This window comes from Pteropus vampyrus, unplaced genomic scaffold (assembly GCF_000151845.1).
Source record: "Pteropus vampyrus isolate Shadow unplaced genomic scaffold, Pvam_2.0 Scaffold180, whole genome shotgun sequence".
Lineage (NCBI taxonomy): Eukaryota > Metazoa > Chordata > Mammalia > Chiroptera > Pteropodidae > Pteropus > Pteropus vampyrus.
Window position 1 is genome coordinate 1977590 of NW_011888961.1, and position 22081 is coordinate 1999670.

At 40.7% G+C, this 22081-nt stretch overlaps 1 protein-coding gene across 1 annotated transcript in view; it reads right to left on the reverse strand.

Annotated features, from left to right (window-relative positions):
* Positions 1-1073: 1073 nt before the first annotated feature.
* LOC105299337 (sickle tail protein homolog) overlaps positions 1074-22081 on the reverse strand; it is a 133195-nt gene continuing 112187 nt past the window's right edge. The window contains exon 3 of the mRNA XM_023537184.1: positions 1074-1112. Coding sequence (XP_023392952.1) covers positions 1089-1112 — 24 coding nt within the window. The 3' untranslated portion in view covers positions 1074-1088. The remainder of the gene's footprint in view (positions 1113-22081) is intronic.

A 22081-nucleotide genomic window follows, 5' to 3' on the forward strand; every position in this document is an offset into this window, starting at 1 on the left:
CTCACTAAGTCACAGTTCTCATCGGTAAGCTCAAAGGTGGAATTAGTTGGTAGTTAGTCCTTTCGGGACTGAAATTTCATAACTCGAAGATATATACCACACAAAGAAGAAAAAATCGTGTCACCAAGAAAACTTTAGTTTACTGAGATTTCCTTCTGATTATTTATCCTGAAACTCTTGCTCTATAGAAATATGCAGCTAGCTAGCACTAGGATCTAGGTTTCTGCATTTAAGTTCCAAGTACATGCAACATAATTGCACAGTATTAATTTTTAAGACTGTTGTACTTACATTTTTATTATCATGAACAGATATTTGCTGAAATGTTTACCATGAGCATTATGCTCTACTAGGGGATCAAATTTATTCTTATTCTTTGCAATATCGTACTTGGAGACTAGAGCCAAAGAGAAATAAAGGAAGTTAGAGCTGGAGGCATTGACGATGTTGATTCATTTCCATTTTCCAGACCCTTTAAACCCTAAATTGTAATCTCGAGGTCCAGATTGATGAGAGCTGCAAACATAGCTTTACATAATACGTTAACTATAGGGAACAAACACTGTGGGGTCTGTTATATTATTCACTTCAGATTATGTTGTATTTTGAGAAGAAAACTCAACATTGCCTTACTGAAGTTCTACTTCATGCTAATTAATGCCCAATTTGCCACAGAGTATTTGGAAATATAATGAAGCATCCCACATGGAAATGTATTCAGAATGATTCATTATTCTAACACTCATTAACTGACATGGTTAATTTAATCACGACATCCAGACACTTTCGCCCCGTTTCTTACACTTGTGAAGCTTACAACTCCAACCTAGTCGAAATTCTGAATTCAATTAAGAGAACATTCCAGTTGTTAGGTCCTCTTATGAAAGATTCAAGGAGCAAAATATTAGAAGTTGACAAATGACGGATCATCCCAGACTTTAGTCTTCTCCATCATTTCTGCTCCACAATCCTCTAGCCTCAAATGATCACGATGGAAGTTCTAAGCTTCTAAATTTGCTTACAGAGTCCTTTCTGGAACCACAGGGCAGTCACTTCCCTCCCTTCTTTGCCCTCCTCGTTACCAAAGTCTAAGGCCTTTGCAGGGTTTGGGTCTGGGATGGAAAGAAAGACAAAGAGCTCTCATAAGGCAATATCTGGTTTCTATCCTGCTTCCCGTCCTTATGTAAACCCATCCCAGGTGGCCAAACCAGCTGAAAGTCTTCTCCCTTTAGGCCGGGCACCTGCTAGTCTCAGGTGAGTCCTGGGACCGGCAGCCAGGTGCACTTCTGAAGCAGCAGGCCCTGGTCTCTGTGTGCCTCTTTGTTTACTTCTCACAACTTCTGTGGCCGATGGCCAGGAAAATACAAGCTCAGCTGATATCTCCTCAGTGCCAGTCTTGGGCTGATGGCCAATCTGGGGACAAACCTAAAGACACCCATGGTTCTAGGAAATGACAAGTGGATGTGAGAGCTGCAATATAAATGTGAGAGAGAACTGCACTTAGTTGCAGGACAATTATGAAATCTGGGGTGGACCTAGCACTAAAGGCTTAGAGGAGAAGAAATCAGCTTTGGTTTTTAATGGAAAATTTGGTGCAAGCACTAAAGGGTACAGCTATTGTTATAAACACATAAATTGAGCGTTTAGTGCCAATCTAGGCCTGACGAAGAGGACATATCTGCACAAAACCTCCATCTCAATGCCAGGTCCCAACTGTGTGTATCTGAGATTCTCATACATCTCTCTTATCTAAAGTTTAGCTTTGAAAATTCACATTCTCCTTCCCATTTTCTCGAAGATTTATTTTGATGAATTATCCTTGATAAACTCAGTTCAAACCCTATTTCTTCACGGGTAATATTTCAACCCCTCCCTCCCTCCTTCCACCCAAAGAGTACCCAGACCATTTTCCATGATTTTCACCTGTCAAAACAGAAAGATGTTTGGTCTGGAGTAAAATCAGACGATTCAGCAGTCGAGAAACGTACAACTGTGTCTTTTGTTTCCACATTTTCCTTCACCGTGTGCATTACTTCATTATCAGATCAGAAATACGAACAGGCAGTGATGCCAAGTAGTCACTGCCCATTGCCTTCCTGTCTAGAGCCAGCCACAGGCATCCGTGCAGCGAGGCCAAGCGAGTCAACCAAGACCCCTCTGCCAACCTACTCTCTCCAGGCAAAGGCCCCTCCTACACATTCCAAGGAACAAATGACAAGGACACCTCTGTGCAGAAAAGGACGCTTGCTTGTTATTTAAAGGAGCATCACACTACACAGATACTCTCTTTCAAGTTATTCATGTGTCAGATTAATCTTTTGAGATATTCTTCATTTGTCCTTGTAGGCGTCAGCAACAAACAAACAGAAAATTATGGAACATCTACTCCTCTCCCCAAGTTCCCGGGGAAAATGCCAAGTCTTTGTGTTCTAAGGTCCTCCCAGGAGGAAGTGCATTGACATTGTCTCTGTGCCACAGAGACCACCCTGAGGACCCTCTCCTCACATTGGGCTTAGAAGTTAAAGGCATTTGGAAAATGAATCTGGAGTTACCCCCCAGAATGGGAGGGGGGGGGCTGCCAATTAGGCAGAGAGAGGGTGGTGAGTGACTTTCCATGACCAGGAAGAGGATGCTAGTTTTGGTGGCAGCGGTGGAAGGGGTGGTGGTAGTGCTCTTCAAATCCCGGAGACCTGGGTCCCATTTACACAGAGTGACCCCAGCTGGGAGGAAACATGTGTAGCATTCTCAGAGTGACTGAAACTTGATGCCCACGCTTAGAAGACACCACAGGGAGGCCACGAGCCCACCTGCAAACAGAGGCGGGAGACCACTCACTGTGACTCCCAGGCAACTCAGAGGCCTCACCCGGTCTTACTGGGCTAGATGCGCTCCCTAGCATCCCTTTAAGAACCCCATGTGATAAAAACAAATTTTTCAATAATTTCCGAATACATGTGAGATTAGCTAGATTTGCAGATATTAAGAAAAGTGATACTTTCTGCACTAGAGTGTCAGGGAGAAAAATCTGTACATATTATTTTCTTTAATAAAATAAATAAACCTAGAAACGACCTAGAAGGCTGGTTAACAAATTATGATAGATTCGCACTATGGAATGCTATGCAGCCCTAATCAAGATGTTTTAAAGAAACTTTTTTATAACTTAAGATGGAAGCAAAATGAAATATTAACATTGTTTTTTTAAATATGAATTATGAATAGCATACTCTTTTATTTCTCTTAAATGAGAATGCATTGCTTTTCCAAGTCAGAGAATTACTGAGTAAGCATGATATTTTTAAAGAGCGGGGAAGGGGAAGGGAACAACTTTTTCACAAAACATTTAGAATCCAGAAGGATTCTTGTCTCTGGTGACCTGAAGATACCCATGCCGTTCCTGTCTTCTTATGTGTATTCTATATGATTAGATTCCAAGAAAAAGAATTTCTTATAGATGACCCCTGAAATGAGGACACAAATTCATGGAGAAAACACAGGAACAGAGACGCATTTCCATTTCTAAGCCATGCAAAATTTAGCAGGAATCCAGAATCGCATGGACTTTTCATGCCAAAAAAGATAACAGTTAAGAAAGAAGAGACAAAAACCATCAAATACATTTTGGACATGCAAATAACTTCACCTTTTAAAGAGATAGACTCATATCTGTAGCTCTGACATCATTACAGTAACTTAATTTTAAGGATCTTAAAATTTGACTGGAAGTAAATTTGGAATTTTAACAATTTTCTATAAATTCTTGAATATTTTCTATTTTTCAACGTTTTCATAGAGGTTTGGCTGTGTCTGGAGGAGCAGAGCTAGAGCCCGCTGCCCTGCAGAGGGGGCGAGGACCCCTCGCCAGGTCAGCATGTGAGGGCGACCAATTCCATTCCCAGGATTAGACGTGAACCTGCCCCCTGCCCATCTCCTGTCCTACCTGTAACATGACACAGACTTGCTTCTGAAATACCACCATGAATTGGCTGCTTTCTGGTTTTCCTCCAAAGCCAGCATGAGATAAGGGCTATTTAAAGAAGATAAGGCCTAGCTCACCATCATCTCTATTTAGCATCCTTCTGTCAAGATAGAAAGTAACAGCATCAGCAAGTTCCAAGTCTGGATCTCGTTAACTCAGCCCCCTACCCGTTTCAGACACATGTTCCTGAAATTATTATTTAGTGCCGTGTTTTCCTCTTGAAGGAACTGATACAAAATAAAAGGCCAGATGAAGAAGACTGCTGTTTTCTTATTGACCCTATTATGTTGATAAATCAATGTGCCTTTCAAGAAGGCATGGGTAAACCATGTTTCTTTTAGAATTTAAAACGGAAAAACAATTTTGCCTCATGAAGGAGTAATAAGTATTACTTTGTCTTATAATGAGAAATATAAAAAAAATATATATATATGTATGTGTGTGTGTATATATATATATATATATATAATATGTATATCAGAAAGGCTGAAGCTAAATTTAACATTCAAGCCAATCACAGTTAGTTGATTCAATTCATAAATTTGTCTCCTCCTAATGAGGTTTTACCTCTTGATTTTTAGTTTATTCACCTTCAGATAGGTGTCTCTTTATTGCCAGCTGCCTTGACTCAATCAATCAGTCTCTCTGTTTATTTCTGAAACAAGAAGGTGTGCATTGTAAACAAAGGAACAGTTTTACAGGCTTTGGCTCCCACGGTGCTCATTGGGAGATGCCTGAGCAAAAGCAGCAGATGTCTTTGCCATTCAGAGAGCAAGGAATGCACTTAAAAGGCTTCAGGATAAAAGGTGTCCGTGTGAGGACTGCTGTTATTATAGCGATGAAAGGAAAGGGACCTGCTTGCAGGCTTTGAAATTTCAAGTCAAAGACAATCAACATAACACATCGTGCAAAATATGCACCTCAGAGGGCCTCCTGACAGAAGCTATTATTAAGCTCATCCCTGCAGCCCCACTTCAGCTCTTTCTGGAGTGATGGGGAGCCCCAGGCCCAGGGGTGGTGCCCCTAGAGCTTAACTGCCTTGTGAAACCAAAGAAGTTTTACCCTGATAGCAAAGGCCTCCTCCCTCAGCCTGTCGTGGGAGATCTAAAGATGTCCTCACCACCTCCACAGTGAAGAAGGAAGGCCACAGGAAGCCGATCAGAGGGCGTACTTGGTGCCAGAGGCCACCGAGCCTTTAGGTGCTTGTGGCCAGACCCTCTCCAGACATCTTGGGAATAGAATTTGCTGTTACTTTCCAACTCATGTTTCCAAACAGCCCTCCCACCCCAAATGCCCTCCCAATGTCACTGGACTGATTTTTCAATGAAAAATCACCTTGAGATACTTCTGACTAGCTTTTCAGGCTAAAAGTTCTTTTTCCCTTTAGTCCTGCCAGAGGAAAGAATATCGGGGTTTGGAGAGATGGAAGGAAGACACAATTTAGATATGAGAGGACTTTGCTTTTCCGGTCCCACTATTCTTTTAAAAGGCAGACTCCAATCCTGCCACGTACTGGCAGTACAGCCCCATATAAAAGCTTAGCTTTGAATTTCACTTCTCACTTTTATAAAAGAATCAGAATATCTACTTGATAATGTTGTGGTGAGAGGTAACTTAAAAAAAAAAAAAGCATAGGAATCTGTCAACTATAAATAATGTGAAGCATTTAGCTCCTCTTACATAATGCCACTCTCTACTAGGTGGCTCTGCTCCCTACTCTCCTCAGGGTGAGGGGCCCATGGCTTGTTGAGGGCCAGTGGGAGGAGAAGATACCAACCAACCTCTCACTGTGTCCACCATGCCTTTTCCTTGGTCTTGTGCAGTCGGTAAACGGTTACTTCCAACTTCAAAAGAGAGAATCTGACATCCACAGAGGCTCTAAGAGTTACTTCTTCACCAGAGGTGAGAAAGAGCCTCTCCGACCTCCAACCTTAGCTTTCATCTCACTCCTTTCCCAAGTCCAAATCACGTTCAAGTGCTAGGAACGACTTCACCTTTTCATTCTACATATATCATGGACAAGAGTGATTCAATAAATGTTTACGGGGAATTAAGTTAAAAGTGCTCTCTCAGTAAATATAAAATAATTCCAAGTGTTAAGAAAAAAATAACATAACTGCAACTTGTGTATAAATGCTTTAAAAAACTTGAAAAATTCCTCCAATACCCCAATGTTTGCTGTCAAATTTATTTATTGTCAAAAATAAATAGTCAGCATCGAGAATTTGAAGCATAAGAATATATATAGGCATAGTGAGGGGGGACCCCAAACTCTGTGCTTTTTATGATGGAAAATCCCACATCGCGATGTCAAATCTCTGTTCTGACAGTAGGAAAAAAGAGTTAAGGGCCATGTACACAGTTGTAGGGAAGAGCTCGGCATGGCTTCTTCTCTCGTTCTACGTTTCTATTTAGTGCACGTGTGTGAGCAAAGCCATCATAAAGATGCCTCTATTTTGCATGGAGTATAGAAAAGTGAAAACAATGAAGAACTCGTGGAAAAAATGAAAGGCAACGGGCCCTTCAGAACTGAGATAGTGTAGGATACAACATGATTCTCTGTAGTGTGTCGGGCCCGACTTTCACTTCTATGTCTATCTATTTGGAAGGGGACTTTCTAAGTCGAGCTTGTTGCCCTGAAAAATATCAAAGAGATTAATTATTAAGGAAGAGAAGGTGACGAGGCCAGTGCGGTCACTGAGGACTGACTGAGTTGGAAGGAGCTCACCATCGTTCACTAGCTAGACTGCTGGAACCTTCCTAAGCCCAGCGTGTCTCAGGCCTCACGGTACAGGCCAAACCGTTCTGCCCTGTGCATGCTCAGGACACAATAAAGACCAATCCATGCTTGGGGGGCCAAAAGGATGTGGGTGGCTTTGTGTCAAAGGGCCAGTTGGCACAGGGATCAATACCAGGCCAGGTGTTCAAGCGCTGGAAGCTCTCCCTACTTCCTTCGGTTTTAACGTTCTAAACTGACCTACTGTGAAATAGAGAACATTGAGGATTCTGAGGAAGTAAATAATATGTTGAAAAAACATGTGGACTCAGGGGGGTCAGAGTGCCTAGAGTCAAATCCAAACTCTGTAACTTACTAGCTTTGTGGCCTTGGGCAAGTTAGTTAACTTCTCTGTGCCTCGGTTTCCTCAAATACAAAATGGGGACACAGTAAGCCTACCCCCTGGGGGTGCTGTGAGAAGTTAACGCTTGTTAAGCACTTAGAACAGTGCCCGGCACATAGTAAGTTCTACATAAACGTGTCCGTTCCTATCATTTTTATTATTAAGATGTATGACAGTCACATGATCTGGACCGGGTATCGAACGCACTGGAGCTGAGCGAAGGAAGAGTCACAAGAGATTTGCAATTGTTAGGATGCTGCCACAACTATTTTGCCTCGAGTAAGCTGGAGAGGAGGATGGAGTCACTTATTAGAGAGACTACTTTTCAGATGCCTGTGCCAAGGTCTCCTACTTGCTGTTGCATTACTGCTAATTCCACAACTCAACTTGTGGACAGCAAATAAAATATTTCAAAGCAAGCATGCAATTAGTGTTCATTTTAATAACAACTCTCACTTTTTTTTTTTTTAAATGCACATGTTTCAGTCCACTGCAAGCATTTGGCTTTGAGAGGTTTAAATCAGGTTTCAGGGCAGACGGGGAAAAAGTACAGGTGCTCTGTTGGGCGGCTGACACTGATTAGAATGCCACACACAGCTGAGTAAAAAGGCAGGAGGTGGGGTGCGACTCGATGCAGAAAAAAGAAAAGGTAGAGTACTAACTCGCTGAGATGACTCAATTTTCATCAAGTACCTTTGAATGTCAAGTTCTGCCTGAAGAGAGATCAGCATGCACTGCAAAGCCTGTGTATCGGGAGAAAAAGACAGGAAAAAAAAAAAAATAGAAAAGAGAAAGGTTGAAAATATGAAGAGAAAGAGAGGTGGTTGACCAAACAGACCATCTATTTGTTCATAATGAAAATATAGGACAGTTAACCCCCCTCCCCACAAAGAAAGAAGGAACGGTGGGAGTCCTATCTTTATGTTTTAGAGAGAAATGGTGAAAGCCAGCCCTGACTGGCAATGAGGTTTTTCTAAGATATCTTGCCACAGGCCCATCTAAATTCACCTTGTCATTTGAGAACATGTCACACTGACTGGCCTATTGTCCTGAGATTGTCCCAAGGCTGCAGGGGAGTCACCAGAGCCAGGATGAAATATCTTTCTTAGGCAGAACGCAGACTGCTGGTGAGCTGCCAGCTTGATTGGCATTGGCCACTGGGACACTGACCACTGGACTGCTCTACAAAGAGCAGCGCTCTGTGCCTGTGTGTTGTCACCCAGGATGGCAAGACTGTTTCATGATTAGATCCGATGTGAATACTTACAGGAACAGATCAGAATTAGAATTCAGGGGACATTCTGACATCTGAACCTGGTTGACTTGGGGGTGTGCTATCTATCAGTTTATCCCATTTACTTGGCCAATATTTAAATATTTCAGTTCTTATTGATCCACTGACTAATTTTTGGATAACATACATACATACATACATACATACATTTATTTATTTGTTTATTTATTTATTTATTTATTTGAAGAAATCATGATAGAAAACTGTTTTCGTATTTAAAAATGTGAAAGTTTCTATAATTCTCGTGTAAGAATGACATACTCTTGCATCCAGAATCAGTCAGGGAGAAGCAAGCAGGGTCTCGAGATATTCACACATCCACGTTTATAGCGGCATTATTCACAACAGCCAAAAAGTAAGAGCGACTCAAGGGTCCATCGACAGACGAGTGGATCGACCAAATGTGAAATATACAGATAAAAAAAGAGTACTATTCAGCCTTAAAATAAAATCGTTAACAAAAATTCCTTTAAAAAATCCTGTTGCGTTACAACACAGATAAACCTCGAGAGCATTACATGAAGTGAAATGAAGTCACAAAACAATAAATGCAGTGAGAGCCCACGTATGTGAGGTACCTGGTGTAGTCAATTCACAGTAAAGGAAGCAGAATGGCGGCTGCCAGGGGCTGGGAGAGGGGAATGGGGGGAAGTGGTGTTTCATGTGTACAGAGCAAAATGAAAAGTGTTCTGGAGACTGAATGTACTTAATGCCACTGAACTGTACCCTTAAAAATGGTTAAGATGGTAAAATTTATGTCATGTATAGATTAGCACAATTAAAAAGAAAAAAAAAAAAAGAGGAAAAAGCCATTGAGGTGTCATGGCTTGGCGGCTCACTTCATGTTACTGCACACGCAAACAGATACATCCTTATGGATGACCAACATATACAGAGAGCCTCTGAATACTATCATAATTTAATTATAAAATAGCCGTGATTCATAGCACCATTTTATATATGTATATATATATATATATATACACACACACACACATATATATATACACACATATATATACATATATATATATACATATATCCGTATATTTCTGAATAATTTTATATTATTTAGAACCTAGTCTCATACACATAAGACAAAACTATCTATAAGAAAAAGAACATTTGAATAAAAATGGCTATACCAAAAACCAAGACAGGTCTCCAGAAAAGAACTGTTTTAAAGTATTTTACCCAGAATGCACTTAGGTACTGAGAAGAAAAGAAAAAGAACTTGAAGGGACTTTTAAGAGATAAGGGGAGTGACACCATTAGAAGAACCATTAGCTAGACTGACCTCATAACAGCCCTTTTCAAGGTAGATGTATTCTTGCTAGAAAGGTGGGGATAGCTGTAGGGCCCTCGATTTTGCTGCCCTGAAGTTTACAGGCTTCATCAACGATGAAAGAAATATCCCAAAGTAGACCACAAATTATAAAGTCCCGTAGGTTCAGGATAAATAAAAGTGCAAGATAAAAACACAAGGATAGATTTGAAAGGCTGCTGTGGAAAAAAAAAAAAAAAGGTGCAGGAAAACCTCAAGGTTTCATCCCAAGGAGATGGAATGAAATGGGCTGAGGCCAGAGAACCCCACACACAGAGATGCCGGAACTGAGTGGGTGGAGGCTGCTAGGAGGGGCGGAGACCCTAACCTCTCTGCAGAGGCTCTCAGCACAGGAACGCGCAACATGAATAGAACACCTGGACGAAGCGGACAAGGAAAGTAACCAAAGCAGCTGTTTCAGGCAAGAATCAATCATCCGAGGCTCAAGAAAGTAGGGGTAAGAGAAACACATGCGTGATCAAAGGCTTCAAACTCTGGAGCGAACACCGACTCTACTGGTTGCATCTTTTCTTGCCTTTGCTGACTGAGGTCAAAGAAACAGAAGCAGAGTCTCCCAGCGTCAGAGCAGGAAGCTCCCCCAGGTGCTGGAGAGCCAGGTGGTCCTTCTCAAAAAACACGATGGACTCCACAGAGAAAGCTCCACAACTTGCAGTCACTGGAGCGTTAGTCTCTATAGCGACAGATAAATTTTCTCAGGATTACAAAATTAAATGCACAGAAAACCTTTCCACTGCTCAGCAGGCTCCACCTGCATGTGAAATGTTTTGAGCCCTATAGATTTTGAGCTCTAGAGTGAGGAAGCAGAGGGAAGAACCCTGGATTTTATTAGGCTACTCACATACTCTTATTAAGTCAAGTGTATAGAACTTAGAAGCCTGATTTATGGATTTGACTATAAAAGAGAAAATTGTTCCTAAAAGATAAGAGTGGGCGGGAAAGGTGGTGAGTGTCTTCGAGCCACTTCAGAGAATTATAATGACAACCAAAGTACTTTATCAATATAACGAGGTTACATCAAAATTAAGGGAAAACGCAAGACTCACCACCTCAAGGAAACAGCTGCAGCGTCAAATAAAATAACGCCATAAAAATTTAACAGAAGAAAGGACACTTTGATGATTTCAGAGACGCCTAACAAATCCAATGGCTATCATTAGCAGAAAATGACAAAGAGAAACCACAGATGATGCTGTTATACTGAGGGGTACTTGAGATCTCTTTGAAAGGCTAAGTGTGGCAGGAAGGGAAAGGGGTTCGCAAGTCTCTTTAATTTAATAAAGAATAAAGGCAATGCAGATAGCCTGAGCAGAGGTGACCAGAAATAGCAACGATGAGGTAAATGCCTAAGGCACAGATGTGGCAGAGAGAACCAAAAACGACCAACGAACATACAATATTTATAGCAGTGAATGATGAGCAATACTTAATTTTCTTTCATTTATTTGCCATGCCTATCTCTGAGCTTTTTATAGTAAAGATAATTATATAATAATACAAAAAAGTACGAGTGAAAGTGGCAAAAGTGAACTGTGGATCCTTAGAGATCGACAGTGAGAGGTAAACTGTAAGGAATGTCGGAGATTGGAAAAATTTAAAAACTCACAAAAAGTTCCAGTTTGGGTCAGAAATTGGAGATTTTCTGATATCACTTTACCTCTAGTCAACTTTTGACTACTTGGGAGCAATTTAACCAGTTTAAAGACTAACTGTGGTTAAAGAAAATGCATTCATGAAAAAAAAAAATCACAAGATCTAGTGAAATCATGCTTCTATCAGGAGTTCTCAAAAGTTTGTAATTAGTTAGACGGTAATCACTGAGTTGTCCCCCATGTCTGCTGTCAACATGAAGGTCTAATTGACAGAGGCTTAACTTAGATTTTTATTCTCGTTTATAAATTTATGGAAGTATATTTCCTTTTCCTTATCTCTTACTGTCGACATCTTTGTTCTACATCTCACCGATGGAGAATTATCAGAACTAGTTTCCACTTAGTTCATGATACAAGGAATGCAAAGCGCTACTTTTATCAAATTTCTGAAAGCTTACTGTCTCTCAGCTTTTGAAGTCACATAACAACTATTTAATCTCTTTAAGCCTGACTTTCTTTATCTGTAGAGTGGGGACAATAATATTATCTACTTCACAAGGTTGTTGCGAAGATTAAATGAGATGCAGGCACCTGAAACATAATGCACAATTCTTGGCACAGGCTAAGAATGCAAACATTAGGGACCTGAGGCTTTAAAATAAAAAACGTAGTATTCTCAAAAAGATGCTTTATTTTAACAAATAACCCAGGAATAAATATCAAATGCCTTAAAATTTTTGCATATCTTTTTGATTCGGCTGTTCTATTTCTAACAATTAATTTTAATAATCCACAATAATCCACAAGGATATACAGAATAGAACCAACTGAAGTAAACAGCCACTAACAATGATGACAGAGCCGACTCTGTAACAACACAGAGTGAAATTCACACATATAATTAAGTGGAAAAAAATCATGTTAGAAAAACAGTACGCTTTAGGTTTTCTGTCAGTCTCTATGTCTAGAAGAAAATGGGAATCCATGTGGGTCATGTGATTGTAAATAATTTCTTTACTCTTTACATTTTCTTTTTAACATTTATACAATACACATGAATTTATTTTTGTCATAAAAAAGATAAATTATTTTTAAAAGTCATCTGGCATTTGGCATCACATTATTTGTTTTTCCCGAACATGATATAAATAGCTGCGGATGAATTTAAAACAAAAGGAGAAAACAAGATTTTATCCATTTGAGAGCCTTACAAATGGGAAGAACAATAAGATCATATCTTGATTCACAGTCTCTTTATCTTTACCCTGGTAATTTTGCCCTTATTTTTTTCTTATGTTGATTATGTATCAGTTGCACCACCAGGGGGCGCCTTGAATTTAGAAAGCACAATAATACAGTCTTAGCATGATGGAAGATATAGCAGCTGAAATCCCAAATTTAGGAAATAAGGCACACTTCTCATTGATTGCTCAGAGTCAATCCTTTTCCTTTTCAATGTGCCTCACAGGTTCCGTTGTACGAACTGTATGGAATCAGTCTGTGAAAAACTACACCACTTGTGTAGTTAATATCAATGATAGAAGGCAGAGTTGATTTCTGCAAGTAGATTTAATAAAGATGCCATTGAAGAAACAAAAATGAGTAGCCCCTGTGATACAAAACTAAAGAACACAACAAAAGCAAATATTGAGAAAATAATCTTAGAAGTAATTTTATCCTAAAGACAGACAATTCTATAGGTAACTTAGGGATCAAAGCAATTTCAGGTTATTGAGAAACCCATTTGCAATATAATTCTTTTTCTAAACATGTTCAAAATAGCAAAAACAGAATAAAATTAGGTAGCCCTGTGAGACCTTCGTAAGTGATGCTGACTTATAATTGATATAACAGGAATCTTAAAATATAGGATAAAGTCTGAGGTACTCTCTAGGGTGATAAATAAAAAAGACTGTGACATCTAACAAAAAGAGTTCAGAGCAGAAATCTGAGTACTTTTTAATTGCCTAGGAATCCGAAGTAATCTTATTGTGAACTTAGGAAGGTAATTGAGGGTGTAACTTTTGGAAAGAGACACAATTCAGCTTGAGCCTCATTTTCAACCCAACATCTTTGAGATTTTGAGCATGTTACCTTGGAAATGCTGCCTTGGTCATGTTTCATGTGCAGTTTCTTCATCAAGAAGATGATAAAAATAATAACAACATTGTTTATATTACGGTTCGTTGTATGAAATGAGATAACTTATGAAAAATGTAAAACCCAGTGACTAGCATACGATCATACAGTATGTTGCTTAATAAGAGAGTCTGAAACTATGTGGGCTGCCACAGCTCCTGCACTGGTCATGTGGCCAGGGGAAGTATCGAACCCCTCTGTGCTTGTGTTCTCACGAGTCAAATGGAGGTAAGGAGTCTGGCTTAAGCTTTTAAAAAGGCAAACATACTTTGTCTACTTATGCATATAACAGTGCTGACCTCCATAGCAGTGGGGTTGGCAGGGTTGCATAATTATTTCTATCACCTTATCACCGTCTGTAAAAAACAGACCGCAAACCTTACCATACGTGGGGTGGACACTCAGCCAGTTCTCCGTATAGTCACTCCGCTGCTTATGGCCGCTGGCTCACCATAGCAGTTAAATATTGTCATATTAACCCTGGATATTCATCTTCATTTCTATTTTTCAATATCTACCCTTCCTACCTCATGAAGTATGAGACTAAAATGATGCAATAGATTTGAAAAAGTTAGGTCCATGCAAATAAAAAGTAGCATTAAGATAAACAGATGCATGGGCTAACTATATAACCATTTATAAGACAACTGATGTCTCACTAACAGCTCAGAGGTCTCTTCTAAGCCTCAGCATTCTCGCTTAACAAAAAAGGAAAAGGAAGTGAGCTGACTTGGAAATGTCCCTGCTCAGGGTTAGTGTCTAAGAAGAGTTAACCCAGGTTACTTCCACAAGGTGACAGATATTCTCAGAACTGCTCTTGTCGGGTGCCTAGGACATCAGGATGACTAGTTCCTCGAGAACTTAGCTTATTATTCTTCTGTAGCACTAAACACCACCTGACACACGAGCTATATCGCTTACCTGTGTGTTTGTGTCCCACCCTGCCCCGATCTGTGAGCAACAGGAAGTGGGGAGCTCTCCTGAGCTCAGATTTCACTTCTAGAATAGATGAAAGGCTGGAAGGAGGCACTGGTTTTGGGGAGGCTTGGTTTTGGCAGCCTGCTTGATTTGAGAGATTACCTCTTGACCATCATTACCTCCTTTGGTCTCAGGAGTTCAGATAGGTGCCCCAGGCAGCAGTGCCTATGCTGGGAGCTGGCCAGCAAGGCCCCCAACACTCACATCAGACCCCCAGCAGACCTGCAGACTCCCCTCCAGCCACCACTTTGCTCCACGGAGAGCATTCCAATCTATCACCCAGCTCCCCCATGCTTTAGTGCTTCTTAGCTGCTCTCACACCTTCTTAAAAGGAGAAAAATCTCCATCTGATATGGAATTTCTTTCTGGCAGGGTTTCTCTTCAATTTTTCACCCAAACCGCCCTCCCCTAGAACACTAAACTCAAGTTAAACAAAAATACTCAAAACCCCTCAAGAAAAAAAAGCCTCTAAAATCCAGGTTTCTATTCCTCCCTTTGTAATACATTCCCTTCTTGCTCCAATGGCTGCCGTGGGGAAATTATGCTTCTGCTGGGATGGCAGGTGCCAGTGACCCTGCACTTCACCATGATCTGACCATGTCTTGCTTTAAGAAGCAGCCTTCTTGCACTTGAGACTTGACTAAGAGTTTTTTTAATTGGGAGGAGAGAGGGGATGATCAAATTTTAATAGGGAGGTAAGGTTGGATAAGAAATGGGATCGTTTACTGAAACCAGTCGGTCTTAGCTTTGGGTTGTGCCAGGCACGTGTTCCCTCCTAACCCCCGTGGCCAAAGCGGCCACCTCCCGTCACAAAGGCATTATTACAGAGGAGGCTTGGCTCATGGGGCCAGAGCACCACGTGCTCCCTCTCCAAAGCTCCAAGAATCTCAAGTCGGAAAGACGCGGGTTCGAGACCTTGGTTCAGCACTCATGAGATCTTTTCCTTTGAATAAATTACTTAACCCGATACTGAGCCTTGTACTGGGCCCATTAAAGCAGTTTCCACACTCACTTTGCACATCTGCAAAATGGCAGCCGTCATCCTGCCTCCTTCATAGGGTGCACAGATAAGGTAAATGGACAAAAGCACTGTTACCCGTAAAGCTCTAAAGATAACAAAGCAGTGGTGTTATTATTAAGGAGAAGGAGCTCAAGGCATGCCCACACACAAAATTGTTCCCAAAATGTTTTGCTGCTAAAGGACGAAGTCTGGTGATGTCCGCCCCAGCCCACCCAGCTGCAGAGACTGACTGCAGGCCTTCAATAATACACAGCTTCAGTTCATGAGCAAATGAAAATCATGGTGGCTGGTGTTAGCCTCCCCATCCGCAGGTGGGGGCCTGTCCTGAGACCACCTGCCCATGGAACTGCAACCCCGCCCCCCCTCCAAGCTAATTCCTGTTTTAATCTCTGGTTCTCTGCTGCCTGGCTGTGCTGAGCCCCATGGATTGTGCTTGGCCACCCACCCTTCCCCCTTCCCACCCTCCATCACTAGCTCACATTGCCTGAGAGCTCAGGGCTGGGCCCTGGCCTCATTTCCTGGCTTCTGTGCTCTTAATCTCCAGAAACATCCAAATATACTTTTAGCTCTAAAAATTATTATGAAAGCTGATAAACTTTATTGGGGAAAAAAATGCCTTCTTATACAAATAATATCCTTGATGGTCTCATTTCATTACTAATAACAATCAAATAAGAGAGTGATGCCATTTCTTAATTCAAATATGGGTTGATGTTATTTATACAGACGAGGAACATGGGCCATCATCAATAGCTAGTTTGTGTGATCAAACACCATCATTATAATAAATATAACATAACCAAGGCCCTGATTACAAATTAGTATTTTTAACATTTGCAATTAAGGAAAATTATCTCTGGAGAAGTAACAACAAGAACAAAACAAAACAGCTCTAGCTCTCTGGAACGTTTTCAAAGTTACTGGAGTAAAGGTCATGCATTCACCTGGCTAGGTAAATACTATTATCTGTCGCTTCTAATACCCAGTCAAATCTCTTGTCCATAAAATAAGTAAAGATTTCCATCTTTTGGAATTAGAAGTTTGGATTCTAGCAGTTCTTGAAGAAGTTTAACATGCATCCCTCGAATCATAATGAATTAAAACCCAACACGTGCAGACAAACAATTCAACCCTAAACAGACTTTGCTAATTGCTTGGAAATAGCAGGAACAGAAAAAAAAGTCGTCTGGAGAACACAAACAGCCTCTGGTCCTATGCTAAGAATCCAAGAGTGAGATCAAAAGAAAGAAAATAACCCCTGAGCAAAATTAAAAGGCCCGTTGCTCCCGTTTATCATCTTCAATATGGAACTCTTGGATCTGGGGTGCAGCCACAGTTCACAAGTGATCACCAGGGCGCTGGGTGGTGCCATTAAAAAGCTTTCAAAAAATACATTTAAGAAGATTACCAACTACCCTTTCCAGGGAAGGGCACAAAAATGTTAATTGAGAACTTCCTTGATGTTCTTCCCATCAAAACTTCACAGAGATAAGATGAAAATATCCAATGGAACAACTCTAATGAGGACTATGTATGAGAGAGGAAAAAAAAAAAAATTGCTCTCACGAATAAAAAATCTAGTGCTATTTATTGTAAAGAGTTTTTTTTTTTTTTCGTTAACCATAAATAAATTCTAAATGGCTGTTGGAGTGACACTACAATTTCTCAAGCGCTTCCGTCCAGACCATCTGCCTGGTTCCCGTCTTCTGTCCTTTGGAACACGGAGCAGGCTTCATACCTGAATGTTCATACCATGGAGAGAAATGGTTTTCTTCTCCCTCCCCTGAAAGAGGTCTGGGTCAGCAGCTTTGGAGTGAAGTACAAGGTGGGGGGACCTCCCAGCAGGGAGCAAAGAGGGAACCACATCACTGAGATAAGTGCCCCCTTGGTCTGAACACATGCTGCTTAGAGCATCTCTCTCTCTCTATTTCTGCCTGGAGGACCCGGGAGGCTGCAGTGGGGCTAGAGCTAATGTGTGAGCACACGGGGCCTTTCTGGGGCTCTAAGGAGTGGCCTCAACACCATTTGCCCTCCAGTACTCCCTAGAGAACCCATAAGAAAGTGACCAGCCACCACCGCCCCACTCCCGCATCCCTGCAAAGCCACGTTCCCACCTTCGCTTTGCACTCCCAGGCATGAGGGTTTAGGATGAAGTTGAGAGGGTCTCTCAGAGTTTTCAAACTATTTGCTCCATGGTATTTCGACTCAGCCAGGGATGTCTGGTATGGAATCTCCATCGCTTTGATCACCTGGACTCCTCTCATGATTTACCAAGTATCATGGTGACCCTCTACTTCCTGCACAGAGTTAATAAATCCACTTGCATATCATCAACTGAAGCACAGCAACAGCTCCTCTGCCTCTAGGAACAGTAACTCACTTTCCAGGCCAGATTGCTCAACAGAAATAACCTGGACTCCTAGTTAGACACTGACCTCCATCAACAGAGGGCCGACTTTAAGGTATAGCTGAAGAGCTTTACAATCCAGAGTGGAGGACAGTTAAAACAGCATTTGGTTGGTTGGCTTAAAAAATGATTACATTTTCAGTAGACTGGTGGCATCTGGTCACCATAATCCACAACGGGCAGACCAGCACCTGCTTATGAGGAGGGTGAAGAAAGCAGACGCCACTGGGAGAGAAGCCACAGCAGCCTCAGCAGATAGTTAGACTTCGTATCGATAAGTTTAGTAGAGTCAGAAATGAAATAACTTTATTGTTTTTCACAAGTTCTGCCTAGACATGAGCTGGGGGAAAAGGTCCTATAGTCTCCCTGGCTTTCCGGCTGCCTTTTTCTAAAGAGGGGGACCTCTCCATTTTGCAGTGGGCAACAGATTCAGAAAGCAGTTGAGACTCTGCTGGTGTCTCTCTCCTACCAGCCCAGGGGAGGCACAGCTACACCCACGTACACTGTCGAATGAGCACAGGAAGACATGAATGAACGCCGACCTTGGATTGCGCCACGAAGGGCATGGTCATAAAAGGCTCGCAGCAGCTCCAAAAGAGAATGCAGCCCAGGGCAGGGAAGAAAATAAAGACTCTTTGAGGGGAAGAAAGGAAGCCAAACAGACTCAACTGAAGTGTTAGATTCCAAAAATCTATTTATAAGCCACTAATTCACTCTTTCAAAAACGTAACAGTTGAAATATATGTCCCATTAGGCATGACGGACCATAAACATCACACATCTACTGTCAGCTCCAAGGGATGCAGGTGGACAGGAGTTGGCAACAAATTGTTTTATGAAGTTTCTATGGTTCTATCACTTAACCTCATGCTAACTAGCATAAAACTGAGACTGACTAGCACAGTATAGAGGAAATGCATATTTTATTTTAAGGTCAACTACTAATGGGTAAAAAAGACTTTCCGCTGTCCCTCCAGAGATGTCAAAACTTAAATAATGAAAGTAGTTTCCTTGATTCTTCTCTGAAGGACAGTTGTTCTTAATCGCTAGTGTATTATAGGTTTGGGTAGTTTGAACTGATTATGAAAACACCTTGAAAGTATGTAATCAATAAAAAAAACCTTTTAAAAATACAAACAGGCAAGAAATGTTTATCTACAACTGTCTAAGAACTAGAACATAATAAAAAAAACTTTTACGTACAATAGAAGTCACTAAGTAACCTTTCTTTGGTTAGTTCGCAATCTAAATCAGACTGCTTCCCCTCCCCTTAATTTCATGAAAACTACCCCATGGCTGCTACTGGAATTATGTGTTATGGAAGAATATTATCCTTCAGCATTGATGTCATCATTGTTTAGGAGTCAGGTCACGGTTTTAAAACCAGGAAGCATCTGCAGCATATAAAATTACTTTCAACTTCTGAGGCTTCTGGGCTTAAAGCCAAAAGGTAATGAGTTACCTCAAAAATATTTTCTTCTCTTTCTCTTAAAAAATTATTTGGGGGGTAGTGGGTTACGCAAAAGCCATTTATACCACCTTACCCAGAGCTGAAGAGTGAACTACCTACCCATCATGCCTGCTTTTAATCTCCTCACTGTCTGTTACGTGTCTTTTCCTACAGGACCAGAATTCTTTTCATGCCCCAAATCTACCATTTTTCAGCATCATTCTCCCGAAGGCCTGCTCTTCAGCTCTGGGGTAAAGGCGTTCTGAGTACACACGCTTTTCATTATTGCTTAAATTTCTTTTCTGCTGACCATGACTGCACATCAACTTGCCAACAATCTCTACTCAGGAGAGAGATTCAATTCTTTTTTAAGAAGAAAAATCATTGGGTACTTTATTTCTCCATGAATCTCTCATAATACAAAGAAGTTCAATATGCATCCAGCAGGTGACTCATATTTCTTAATGGCTTTCAGATATTGGCATGCACATCCCGGCATTTATAATCCCACCACCCAAAGCAGAGAAGACGAGGTTATACATTATTGGAGGTTATATATGAGATTCCATGAGGGAGGCACTATACGAGTCTGTCTGGTAGAAGAAGCAGGCCAGAGCCGGAAGCACATGCTTGGAACCAGACTGTCCTACAGATACTGTCTACCAAGATACAGATAACTTGGCCGGACCGAGCCTCAGTCTTCTCGTCTGTAAAACTGGAACATCAACATGCAGCTGATCCAGAGTTTCAGTGAGAAATGTAAGTAAAATAACTTCTAATCTTGGCACATGGTCCATGCTCAACAAACACTTTCTCTTTGCTCCCTCTCCAACTGCTCTTCAAAAATCCTGCTAGAATCCACACAGATGCTAGGGGATCGCCAGATGAGGGGGCCATTTTCTGTAGTACACATTGGCTGATTCTGGCAGTCATTTTTTTTTTTTTTTCCAAATGACCAAAGTTACATGTTCTTCACAAGATCACTAAGTTAATATGCGTCCATTGATAATCAGTGGAACCTCCTATAAAAACGTTAGATCCCAGATCATTTTGCATGTTAGGTCTACACTATGAGACCAGTAACTTGCTCAGAGCAACATCTACTCTTTGGTGGAGCCACACTGTTCTTCCCAAAGTCACTGCTTTTCACTGAACTCATTGCTCAGGGAACAGTATGAGAATTTAGTCTGCTTATTCTTGAGATCTACTCTTAACTTAGAATTTTCCGGTTTCCATTATCTATAAGATCCTACGAGAAGTGAAGGAGGTTGCTTTCCCGCTATGTATACAATATTTCTTCATTTTCCCCAAGACCTCAAAAAAAATCAATAACTTCTCTTTATCTTTAGGTAACTTTTACCAAAAACACAAAATAATTTTTAAAAGATCTCTTATACCATAAACACAGAGTAAAAAGGAAAGAAATATCTGCTGTGAGTATACAGTCAGGGTCATAAATATATCCCTTTGCTCCACTAGGCTAGACATTCTATTTTAAAGCCACTGCATCCACTGACGATAAAAATGGGCATGCGTTTACACATTTCTCGTTATTAGTGTATATCAGGTTACACAGCAAGCATGTTCCCAAAAGGACACATATAAGTCAAACAAATTTTAATGGAATTACATTTTTCATTGTATGAAAATGTTTTCATTGTATGAAAACTGACTAAATATTAGGATCGATGCTTTTATTTTCACTTAAAATTTATCTTCAATTAAATTTTTACCATTTAATGCACAGCTGTAAAATAAGATGATTCTATTATGTGAATATTGAAATCTACTAGACTAACTTCTATTTTAGAAGTAAATTTATTGGTAATCCTTTTAAGATAAGAATAATCATACCCTAGGTTCACTGGGTCAGTAATTACCTCTTAGTTATACCGCAATTTTCTTAAGGCAAGAAATGATATGCAAATAGCATATGCATAGAGATCTTATTGATTCACCTTAAAAACTGAAAGCATTTCTTCACAAAATTGACATGAAATCTGTTATTGTTTTTATTTATGTGTGTGTGCTTTGTATTTTTTTAAAATCACTATTCTCTCTTTTATCCTATTCCATATTTTTTTTTCATTCTCTCTCTCTCCATGCCAATAGAGTAATCCCCAGCTATGAAAACAAATGTTTTAAAAACAAAAGTTGTAATATAAAGCCTTATGGCTTGTTTCATGGCACAACCCCAATCATTAATCTCCTCCTTGCCCAGTGCCAAGAGTGGTCAAATCTGGCACACATGTAAAAAAGTAAATGGAACAAGTTTCCATTTCTTTCTTCCTCTGAGAAATGTGAGGAAAGTGTCGAGAAGGGGAAGTACTCCAGGGCAAGAGGATGTGAAATAATCGAAATGGCTTCCCTCCGGCCCACTTTCCAGACCTCTGAGTGTTTATCTAGCAGAGTTTTTGAGAGAGTCTGGTGAGAAAGATCACGTACCATGTCTTGAAGGAAATAAACCCCCATCTCAAGCTTAGTGGTCTGAACGTGTCCATGGAAAACACACCTTTCTGGATGCCGGGTAGTGGGAAATCAATTCAAGAAAGCCAACATCTCTCATCGAGTGGCTACCACCTTTGTCCTTTGGCTTCTTACATTGATCCTGTGACTGCCTGAACTCAAAGGAGGGAAGATTTGAGGTCGCCGATCTAGTGATCAATGGCTATACTTTAATTTTAAAGCAACCATTTGGATTACTAATGTGCATCTTATCACTCGCTAGGCCAACAGTTAGGGACAACAGTAAAAGACTAA